Genomic DNA, 11,465 nt, shown 5'->3' with positions numbered 1-11,465 from the left:
ATCGTGCTTTAAAGCCGCGGGGCCCCCTCGCCCCGTCCCACCTCGGCTCGAGGGCAACCGGGGCTCACGGCTGGGACCGGGGATGCGGGTCAATGACACCCACCCCCGGCCTGGCGGCTGCGCGGAGCGGCGGCTACCCCCATCCCCCCGCAACGGTGCGGGGCGGAGCCGCGGGAAAGGGCGGGCGCGGCGGCCTCGGCGCGGGGCCGCGAGCGAAAGGGCGCCCCCGGGGCTGTGTGCGGTGTGTGCCGGCTCCCCCCTCCCCCCCATTATCGCCGGCCTTCTGCCTCCCGCCGCCCGCGAGACATGAAACTGACCAAAGCCCAGTACGATGAAATAGCCCAGTTCCTGGGGCAAGTGCAGCCCACCCGGCAGAGCCTGAGGAAGCTGAAGGAGAAGTTCCCTAGGTAAGTTCTTTCTGTCCCCGGGCCCGCCCGGTGCAAAATCACTTGGACACGCACACACATGATCGGCGGCGAGCGACAGCCCCTGGAGCCGCTGCTGGAGGCAGAGAGCTTCTCCGTGACCTGAGAAGTTGGCACGAAATAAAGAGCGCTTCCCCCTTCCCGCGCCACGCTCCCAAATAAAAGCTGTCGGGTCACCCACAGGGCTCTTGAACACCGGGCAGACCTCGTGCGAATGAAGCCTTACGGCTCAGGCCGTTCCTCTGTGGTTGAGGCCAAGGGTGGAATCCAGCCTGCGGGACCACTGCCCCTGTGATCTAGGTAGAAAGGGCTTAAGATCCTTTAGACTACTTACTGCTGCTCTCCAGTTGAAGGCTGAATAAGGGATCATCTAGTTATAGCTGAGCGCTCATCTGCTTCCTCGCCTTAGCTGCCTTCAGAAGTGTTAAAGACCTTTGAAAATGACTATGAGGCTAGAATGGCATGACTATGAGGCTAGAATGGTGTACATGACAGATTTTGCTCCGTGTGCTAATTGTCATTGGCAAAATTTGCTTACTACCAACAATAGAGTTGTAAAGGACATGTTGCAAGGTTTTTCTCTTTTTTTTTTTTCTAGTTTTGGGTAAGGATTGCTAGAACTGAAGTGGACAGGAAACCAAATCGGATTTTGTGGGGAAAGGAGTGTTGCTGTCATGATGCTGTCTCTAGAATGCAGCAGAAAACTGCAGGATTTTTAAGTGCTGTGCTTTCTTTGGTGAGATAGAGAAATAAGTAAAACAGAAAATTGGTCTCATGCTTCCTGAGTGAGCCTTGCTAGTGTAACACATGTGTGGCTGAGGAAGGTGAAATTGTGTCAAATTTAAGAGTAGGTGGATGAAGAGTCAATATAACTTAGACTTTTAAATCATCCAGTGAAATCTTCTCAGGAAAGTGTGTAATGCAGTTAAAAATCAAGCTGTGGGAATAGCCCTGTTACAGAGAACTGGTGCTAAAGCAATGTGTAGAGCTCACTGAGCATGTTTGAGTTGTATTGCTGGGAACCTAGCTCAACTTGCACCATACTTCTGCGTCTTGGGAAACCACGTACTGTGGCAGCATTTGTATAAGGAGCTTAGACTTGGCTTTGTCACTTTGGTACTAATGAAATTAGAACAGAGGGTTTGTATGTATATGTGCACGCGTGCATGCACGCACGTGCACGTGTTCTCTCCTTCTAGTTTCCTAATAGAGTTGTCTTGAAAGAGGTTTAGAATTTGGGTTGGTTTGTCAGGTCAGTCATTCTGGATAGGAACCTGCTTCCAAAACATTCATCAGCACAAGAGTATCTGCAGTAGGGCACGAGTTTGTCAGAAAACTACTGGGCCTTCCTGCTGATACATTTTTTCTTCCCAGTCCACTCCTTTGATTCTGCAAAAGAGCCACTGACTCCTTGGTTTCAGAACTTGGTGATTCCTGCAAAACTACTTACTAATAACAATGTAGAGTTATATCAGGAAAAATATGGTTTTTTTCTAAAGCAGCTGGCTCAGGTGTGGTGAAGATCGAAAAGTGGAGATTTGCTATAGCAATTGCTTCCATGATTTGCTGGCTTAATGTACTTGTTATCTCACATTATGAGATGCGAATGCTCTCTTCTGAATTCTGCTTGTAGACCTCTCCTGAACTTTGTTTGTGCATCCTGGGAGAAGGCCAAAGGTTTCTGTTTGAACAATTGATACCTTTTTGAAAAATGTCTTCCCTAAGCATATTTTGAGGAGGTTTTTATGTCTCCTTTCTGTGAACAAGCCACAAGTGGTGTTTCTTTGTTGTATTTCTGTTTGTTTCTCGTAGCAGGACAGATGCAGAAGACAAAGTCTGAAGTAGCAAAATATGATGGGCTAATGATTTTGAGATACAGTTAAAAAATATAATAATGCATTCTAAGGCCACTGCTTGCCTTAGCAGCAAGGTAAATATATTTAAGTAGATACATGTTGTAACTTGAAAATCAGGTAGTCAGTATAATTGTTATCTTGTAAAACAGGCCATCTGCAGAGATTTGTACAGCTTTGTGCCATCTTAAGTGCTAAGGAGGAGGCTTTTCCAGAGATGTGTTTTATAACTTTGGACTAAGTTGCTTATCATCTAGAACCTGTGTCATTCTCTTCTAGGACAAGAAGAGTCTGATTGGACTATTTGGCCATTTTTTTCTTTATGAATACCAAAGTCAAACAAACCCCTCACCTACTCACTCCAATTTTCTAAATCAGTCTTTCTAAGAAAATGCTCCAGAATCTGTCATGGCACTTGCAGTGTGATCAAGGTTTCCATAACTGGTTTGTCATTATTACATGGTAATGGCTGCTTATTTGAACTGGAAAGTACTAACACCCATAATAGCTGCTTTCACCTTGCAAGTTCAATCTTTTCCCTGGGAAGGATGAGTATTCCGCTGGTAATGTGATACATAAATTGACAGTTTTCAAGTATTTCTGGTTCCTGCTGCCTCATAGATCTTGAGAGTCTTTGGATTTCTGCATTGATCTGCTCATTTTTTTTCCAGTACTGTCTTATCTGTTGGTTCATCCCCTGTCTGTTGTGTTTCTTGAAGACTCACAGTTTATGCTCCTTATTTGTATGAATTATCTTTCACACTTTGTTATTGGCCTGGCCTTGTTTGGCAATTTCTCCATAAGAGTAGTTTGAAATTTCCATAAAGCTTGCCATAATTTAGTGTATATACGTATGCTGTGTGTTGGCTGCCAACGTGACCTGTGAATCTGAATCATTTTCTAACAAGTAGTTTGTTTTTTACTATTATTGAACTACTTCAGCAGGTGAGATTACAGCTTCAAAAGGGTGTTTTCCTGTGATTTATTAATGTCAAATAGTCAAAGTAGACCACTTCTGATGCTGTTTAAAGTATCTTTATAAAAGCAATAAGACCTTAATTTTTTTTTTTTTACAATCCTGTAATGTTACAGACAACATGGATTTAGTCTACTTTGCTTAAAATCCAGTTGTTTTGCCAAAATAGAAACTGGGGAATCAAATTGCTGTTCTTTTTCCATTAGTGCTGCACTTTGTGTTCCATGCCCGGCAATTACCAATTTATTTATTTATTCTTAAAGTATTTGTTACATGCTTAGCAGTTGTCTTCTAGTATGTTCATGTTTAACATCAAGATTTTTGGATAACCTGCGGATCATCAAAATGTAATTTTTAGCCCTAAGCATGGCAAATTTCTGCCAGCATTGGATCCCTGATACATAACTCCCTTGAGCTTCTTAACGTGTGCACCACTGGACTGATAATTCTTTTTCAAAGTGTACCACTTTTTCTGCTTTGTTTATCAGTTAATTTTATGTATTTTTCTTTGCAACTACTGTATTTTACTCTTCTGATTTCTCTTTAGCCATGGGCTTATGTTCTTATGTCTTACTATTCTTCTCAATGAGACCTAATGTCTAAATTGGATTACTCCTTGGAGGGCAGGTTGTAGGAAATGTAGGGCATTGCAGGAAATCCTCTGAGAAAGCTACAATCTGTTATTTTCAGTGCTTTTTTCTCTCCTAAATAGTTGTTAGAGCTGCCTACAAGTAGAATCTTTTGCCGAAGAATCACCTTGGTGTTACCTATTTATGGTGACAAGCTGTAGATTAGATCTTTGAACTTCTAACTGTATTCAAAGACTATTTTAACTGGTCCAGAAGAGTCCAATTTCTAAGGGTTTGGTTCATATCTAAGTTGATATTCTAGTACTTCAGTTCAGTTGTTTCTGGGGAGGAAAAAAAATCTCCATTCTTCTATATACAACAGAATACATTGTTCATCTTAAGAAATTTTTCCTGAAGCTTACAAATAGAACATTATTGACAAATGACTGGACCCTTCTCAAGTCTATACCTTATATATGTATTACTACTATTCTTCATATCCAGTTCTGATTTAGTATTACATTTTTCTTGATTGTCTCTTCCTCTGGTCTTTACCAAGATTTCTAAGGGTATAAAGTTTTCTGACCCAATTCATTATGTTAGCCTTGCTTTTTCTTCTGCAAAATTTTTCCTGATTTGGTTCTTTTCTGAGTCTTTGAGGTTGTTATGCTACATTGTGCTTGAATTGGGGATTGCAGAAACTTTTTAACAGTGCATTTGGCTCAGTAGCCTTGCATCTTTTAGAAATTCCAAAACTCGTGCATTTCAAGTTCTTGCATTGAACTGTTGTGAAACATAATTCATTCCATCTAGGAATGCTATATTTTTACATAGCACAATTAATGCAGTCTGAATTGTTTCTCTTCCTTAACTTAGAGTGGTTAAACAAACTTAATGCCTCTAGCCCAACTTCCCTTTCAGTACCTTCACTCTTATCCCTGTGAAAGAAGCATTCTTTTTTGAGCCTATCTGAGTGCAATCTGTGTTTATTGAGAGTTTTGAAGTACTAGGATTTTGAAGTATTAGAATTTTTAGCAGCTTTTCTGTGCAGGTCTTCTGTGCATCTGTTCAAAGAAGTACTATCTTGTTTGTAGGTTTGTGCCCCTTTTGTGGAATCTTTGTTCATAGGGGTCAGGAAGAGCTTTTCTTACAGAGGAGGGGTAAGCTCGTTTAAATGTGAGAGAACTACCCACCCCACTTTGGGGTTTTTTTTCAATAGGCAAGAGAAAAACATGCTGCACAGTTTCATAATAATATACTTGGTATTAGAGTATGAATATTTTATTTTAAAATATGTAACTTCATGTTTGATTATTGGAATGCACAGTCTTTGTTCCCAGAGCATATCAAATTATGCACATCCCTCAATGTTCATGACATGTCTTCACTTCAGGTTTTACACATATATACAATAGTTATGTTGCTTTTTCTCCAAATTACTGATATCTTTATTAAATGACACCAAGCCTGGAAAGAATCCCACCAAGATTTTCATTTTTAAAAAAATGTATCTGCATGGTAATTTCTCACAATGTGAACTGGGAAATATAATCTGTTTATTATTTTCTCATTTTTCTCTCTTTAATCACTTTCTCAGTGATAGTTCATACTGAAGCACAGACAGAAGTTTAAATGTATGGCATCAATCTTATTTCTTTTACTAGCCATTTAAGACTGAGTTAATATTTTTTATTTCTCTTTTCCAGTGTCATTGTTGCCTCTTGGTTTGATTTGTAGAGTTGAGGGTAGATAGGTCACTGATTTCCTCATCCAGCCAGTTTTATTTACAAGGAAATATGTTGCTGTTTTGTGAAAATTTCATTCTGCTTTTGTGCTCTTGGTTAGATTACCAAGCAGCACTGATAAGCCCAAGATGTTTGTGGAGGAAAATGGGAAGGTAGAACTCCTGTGTTTCATCTCACTCTTCTTGTGTTTCTTTCCTTCTTCCCTGCCCTGCCCCCCTCCCCCCCCATTTCCATTTCTGTGTTCTGGTGTCTGCTGCCAATGGAGCCTGGAGACTGAGTCAAGGTGGAAGAAGAAATTCTCTCTCTCCTCTGCTCTAGTTCTCCTTGGAGCTGCAGTTAACAAGGAAGAAGGACAGCGAAGCTCAAGAGCAGAGGGACAGGCTGCTTGCTGTCTATGTGGATTTCAGAGCTCTAGGCTGAGGACTCAATCACAGGTGTATTAGACAGGGAAATCTATGAGCAGGCTACTGACTGATGTGTGACACTTCAGTTGCACTCTCTCCTGCCTGGAAAGGTTCTCATTGTAGCAAAGATGACATAATACTTGTGACTTCTGTTACTCCCTGCTCTTCTGAATAGTTCTGAATAGTTAATTATTTTGGATAACAGAGGAGCTAGGCTGTTTTTCTTTATTCTGCAAACACTGACCTAGCAAATCTCATTTAGAAAGTTGCCTTTGTGCCTATGAGTGCTAGAATCTTGCTACTTTTACAAAAAAGTAAAGTATAGAGGCACATTTTAAGCTCCTTCTGCTTTTCTATGTTCTCACTACTTTAACAATGAAATAAATTCATGCTCTGCCTGTATAAACCACTTCATCAATTTCAGTAGACCAGCTTATGGGAGAAAAGAAAGTGGATGTTAATAGGAGATACAGAGATTTGGATGGAGTCAGTAAATGGCCATTGGTGTATTTTTATCATGTCTATATTGAAGTGGCAAATACTTTACAGTAGTTTTGTATTTCTTTTTTCTTCTTTTATGTTAGACTTCAGAGTAGACAAAGTTTTAACACTGCTGTTTGCTTTTGTCTGTTATATGTAGCAAAAGCCTAATATAATTTAAAAATTATTATGTACTGTTTTAACCCTTGGTAGGATATCTACTGTAAGATATTGCAGCTTTAATAGGCTACAGCTTTGGTAGACTAAACCAGATGGTGGTACAGATTTGATTTTCTCTTTTCACTGTAAATACCAGTGAACAAGGCTTAAAGAACTTTTAACTGGTTGGATTTGGTATGTCTTGCTAACAAACTGTTTGCGTATACTATGACCCTAAATAGGAAGGCTACTAATCCTCCCATGTGATACAAAGCATTACAAATTAACTAAATCAGCATATTACTCAGAAGAACTTTTTCTGCTCTCTTATTCATTAAATTAAACATAAAATATTTGAAAGCTAGCTATTGATCGCAGTGGAAGCTTTCAGAGTAGCATGGGAAATAGTTGTGCTTAGTTTTGGGGCTCTCCAATACCAACAGATAAGACTCAAACAGAAAGTTCTTACATTGGCATGTGTAAATTCTACGTCTTGAGGACATGAGTGCCCTCCAGATTTGTTTGGACAGAAATGGAAGGGATTTTTTTTAACTAATTGTGTGTTATCTATTTGCTGAAAAGTAGATGAGATGTATAAGAGTGTGTCAACATGAAAGTTAGTTTGAGGGAGGTCTGTTGTAGTTTTCTGTTACAATTTTTGTAAGTGTAGTCATCCTCTTCCTTACAAGCATTGCCACATATGTTGTCTATTCTATCAAAATGCAAAGTTAAATGTTAGTCTTGAAATTTTACTTGGGATATGCGTCAAAAAATAGGGTTCTGTTTTCTGAATTCTTGAGTACAGATAAGTGTCTTCCTTCTCACTTAACAGTTTCCACTTCCAATATGGCAAGTGTTACCGTATGGGACTACAGTTCATTTGAAAGAAAAAAAAAAATTCACACAGAAGAGGACTTATTACACCTGTGAAATTCGTTTTTGCTCAGTAAAGGGAAAGCCTTTTTGGCCTTGAGGAATTTGTACAAACCACTTATAAGCCTATCCTATATCCTTTGAAGGTCTAATGTTGATATACAATGACTGGCGTGGGCCTTTTAAAGCAGATGTGGAAATTAGTTCCCTGTAATTTGAAAATGCATTCTGAGTCTGTTGTAGCTACGTGTTAGGTGCTCTTGTTTAATACAGAAGAAAAGAAAGAGAAAAAAAAAGAAAAATACAGAGAGAAAACAGAAAAAGAAAAAATAACAGAGAAAAAAGAAAGAAAGAAAAAAAGAAAAAGAGAAAAATCTAGACAAGAGGAAAACAGAAAATGCAAAAGGAAAAACTGTAGAGAAAAAAATAAATAAAAAGGGATGAAAAGAGAAAGGAAAAAAACAGGAAAAGAGAGAGAAGGAAAAAGGGAAATTAAAGGGAAAGGAGAGGAGGGAAGAAAAAGATTGAGAAAGAAAGTCCTTTTATTTGTCAAAGCTGGGGGAATTGTCATGGTCACAGGGTATATTACTGTGTTGCTTTATGAAGTTTAATAGAGTTTTACTTTTTGCCACTTCACAAATTCCACCAGTAGGGCAGGATTGTAAGTCTTGTGGCACAGTATTTCATTCTAAAGCAAGCTTGGTGTCATCAGACAGACCAACAGATGTCTGTAGATTTAAGGATTATGGTGGTTGTTAAGGAAGGATGAAGTGGAAATTTTAACACTGACCATATGTGCATTTTAATTGACTTGTGGATTTTAAGATACCATTATATTCATGTTGCTTGTACTTAATGACAATGATAAAAATAGCGATTCTTGATTGTATTTCAGAAACTGTTCCATACTGTTTTAATTCTCCTGAAGCCTACACACGAGTCTAGGCTAGAGTTTTCTGAGCAGAGAGGATTTGCTACATCAAAGGGGAAAATATTTTATTCATGTGTTGTATTTTGGACAATCATATTCTGGTCTATATTACAATGGCACGATAAATTGCTGAATACACTGTCTACTGAATATGACCTCACCAAGAAAAATTTGATGCATTAGAGTAGGAAAGGTTGGAATATATCAACCTTAGCTGACAAGGGACTTTGAATTTTGACCTAACACAGATGACCTCTGTGTGCAATAAAAGCGAGTTTAATCTCCAGGTCAAGGTTGAGGTGAACGGTAGGGCAATGTGGATTGGTTTGTACTGGCTATGGCAGAATCACACCTAGCAAGCAATAAAATCCAAGGTCTTTGTATTTCAGAGTAACCAATTGCTTATTTACCTAAAGTTTACTCACATCTGGTATACCACCTTCAAAAACTGTGCTGTGCTATACTGTAGACAGCTAACTCCTCAGCAGCTGTGGACTAATTCGTTTGAAGCTCTGCATTTCAGAATACATGTGAGGTATGTATATTCTGCTCCTATAGCTCATTGAGTAGGTAAGCTAAATAAAATTTCTCCTCTAGAATGCAGAAGACTGTCCAAGTATATTGCTTTGGTATGAAAAAGGGGGAATCTAGAAGCTTTATTTCTTTGAGAGCTAACCTGTCTTTGGAACATCCGAAGTTTATTGGCTTATGCTTGTAGGAGGAACACAATTAAGAGGGCTCTGGTATGTTTCACTAGGCAGATACAAAGAAAGTGAGTCCATTTGAGCACTGCCTTGCTCTAAAAGGTATCTGATCAAAGAAGCTAAGTTAGAAAATGTTTTGGGAGTTGTCTAAGTTGCATAATAAAGATTGTTGTGTTTTGTAGTAGTCACAAACAAATTCTGTCTTTTTAACTGGCTGGTGTTCCAGGAGTGCTATTTTACTAACATACTAACGATAAATGCCCTGAATACTTTACACAGATAAGAGTGGTAGCAGTGGTGCTGTTGGAAGGAGGGAGGAAGGCGTGAGTTCTCTTTAAATCAGCCAGGGAAAAAAAAAGTTTGAGACTAATGGAAAGAACCTCTACTCCTTTAATAGAGCCTGCAAAATATATTCTCCAGGACTGATCAGCTCTGAAGGCTCTAGAGGTTTGATGATTGGAATGGCAGGAAATCACGCTTTCAGGACATAACGAATTGACTAGGCCATCCATCATTTGTTAGCATGCGCTGAAATGCTAGGTTTGTGTGCAGAGGTCTGTGATTTAGTAAATACTTGGGAGATGAATAGAGCTTACACACAAGGGAAGATATTGCTGTCCTTCAGCAGCCTTAGACACAGATCCCTGCTGAGAAGGCCGTCTGACAGCAGCTCATCAGTAACTGGCCTGTCACAGTCAGTGATGCCCACCAGCCATCCCCAGTATATTAAATGCATTTTTAATATCTGCTTCAGTAGATTTAATGAAGAAAATTTAGTTTCCATACTCTGATCACTGCTTCCTCAAGTGTTTTAAAGCATTGAGTGAAGCACTTCCAAGAAAGGAACCTATGCTGATACCTGGACAAGTTGATTGAAAATGAAAGTGAAACAAAATGCAAACAGGAATATTACTGTCCAAACAGTTTCCCTAAAGCAAAACAAAAATGTTTGGAAAATAGCAGTGGTCTTAGAATCAATTGACGCCCCTGCTGAGGGACCTCATACAGAAGGCTGTACAGTAGCAGAGATGCAGTGCTGGAAAAGGTGTATGCACAGTGGTTCTGTCTAGTGTGGCTGGGCTTGCCAAAAAGCATGATTGCATTTTTTACATTTTCAGATGCTATTAGTTGAATCAGATCATCATTCTGTTCAGCTTTCAGAGTCTTGAAAAAAGAATGGCTATGAATAGAAAGAATGGAATGGATCATGTTTTAATAACTCACATAGATTTTGGTTTGGTCTTTACATTTCTGTGAGTGAAAATCACTGTAGTGTTCCATGGTATTATTTAAACTGATGTAGGAAACAAATAAGAGACAATGGAAAATAAAGCTGCTGCCGTTTTTGTAACTTAGCAGGCTTGTTGAGACTTAGTCAATACTGACATTGTGCCTGTAAAGATTTTACAGAATTATTTTTTTGACATTGTAGCAAATTATAAGATCTTTTGCTATCCATATGTCTAGATAAACTTCATAGCTGTTTGAATTTCCTGGGAAATTTCAGGGAAAACTTCTGTTTACATAAAGGCAAATATGTTGATTTTCATTTCCTAAAGAGATTCAGTGCTTATGATATTTACCTCAAGACAGCAAGACAAACAGCTTGATTCTGTTGAAAACATCTATTTGAAACATTCACTTCTTGAGCTTTTTTCCCTCAGGAATCCATTCTGTGTTCACAGAAGAGAGAGCAAGTGCCGAATGAGACCTATAAATTTCTTGTATGCGTAATGTATTAAATGCATAGTATTGTAAAAATTTAAGACATATCCTAAACACTTATGTTTTTATAACACATGACAATATTAAATAATACATTTTCTTGTTAGCATCTGTTTGCTGTCATTGTTGGCAAGACCTATGATTTATTACTTAAATTAATGACTACAACCATTTTGGCCCTGATGTATACCCCTCAGCTTATTATATAACTTAATAAAATAACGTGTATGTTTCTGTGAGAGTCATTTTTTAATTGTTTATTCCTTTCAAATTTTATTTCATGGATTCTGGCCTTCAAGTGAAGAATTCAAAGTAAATGAACTTCTGTCAGGAGGATTTGCCAAATGGGAACCTGCACCTGTTGTTAGAAAAATGTTTTAGTTTGTGAACTTCTTCAGTTGAAAGCTTCTGTTTTGTCAGTAACTAAAGCATTTTTATGTGTCTTACGGTTTATTTTCATACATGGTTGGGTTTTTTTTTAATTCTAGTGTCTATAACTTTTTGAGTGTGGTAGTAATATGAACAGGATACATTATCTCTTTCAGTGCACACTCCAGGATATCCAGTAGCCTGATTGATAGTGACAGTCTCATTGCTTTATGCTGGAGAATTCTTTAGCTT

The 11,465-nt window shown here is 38.6% G+C and overlaps 1 protein-coding gene across 1 annotated transcript in view; it reads left to right on the top strand.

Moving 5' to 3' along the window:
- Positions 1-225: 225 nt before the first annotated feature.
- Positions 226-11,465, top strand: part of CDIN1 (CDAN1 interacting nuclease 1) — a 127,191-nt gene continuing 115,951 nt past the window's right edge. Inside the window, exon 1 of the mRNA XM_069858343.1 lies at positions 226-407. Coding sequence (XP_069714444.1) covers positions 307-407 — 101 coding nt within the window. The 5' untranslated portion in view covers positions 226-306. The remainder of the gene's footprint in view (positions 408-11,465) is intronic.

Source organism: Phaenicophaeus curvirostris, chromosome 5 (genome assembly GCF_032191515.1).
Source record: "Phaenicophaeus curvirostris isolate KB17595 chromosome 5, BPBGC_Pcur_1.0, whole genome shotgun sequence".
In the NCBI taxonomy this organism is placed as follows: Eukaryota; Metazoa; Chordata; class Aves; order Cuculiformes; family Cuculidae; genus Phaenicophaeus; species Phaenicophaeus curvirostris.
This window is presented reverse-complemented; position numbering and strand designations above follow the sequence as displayed.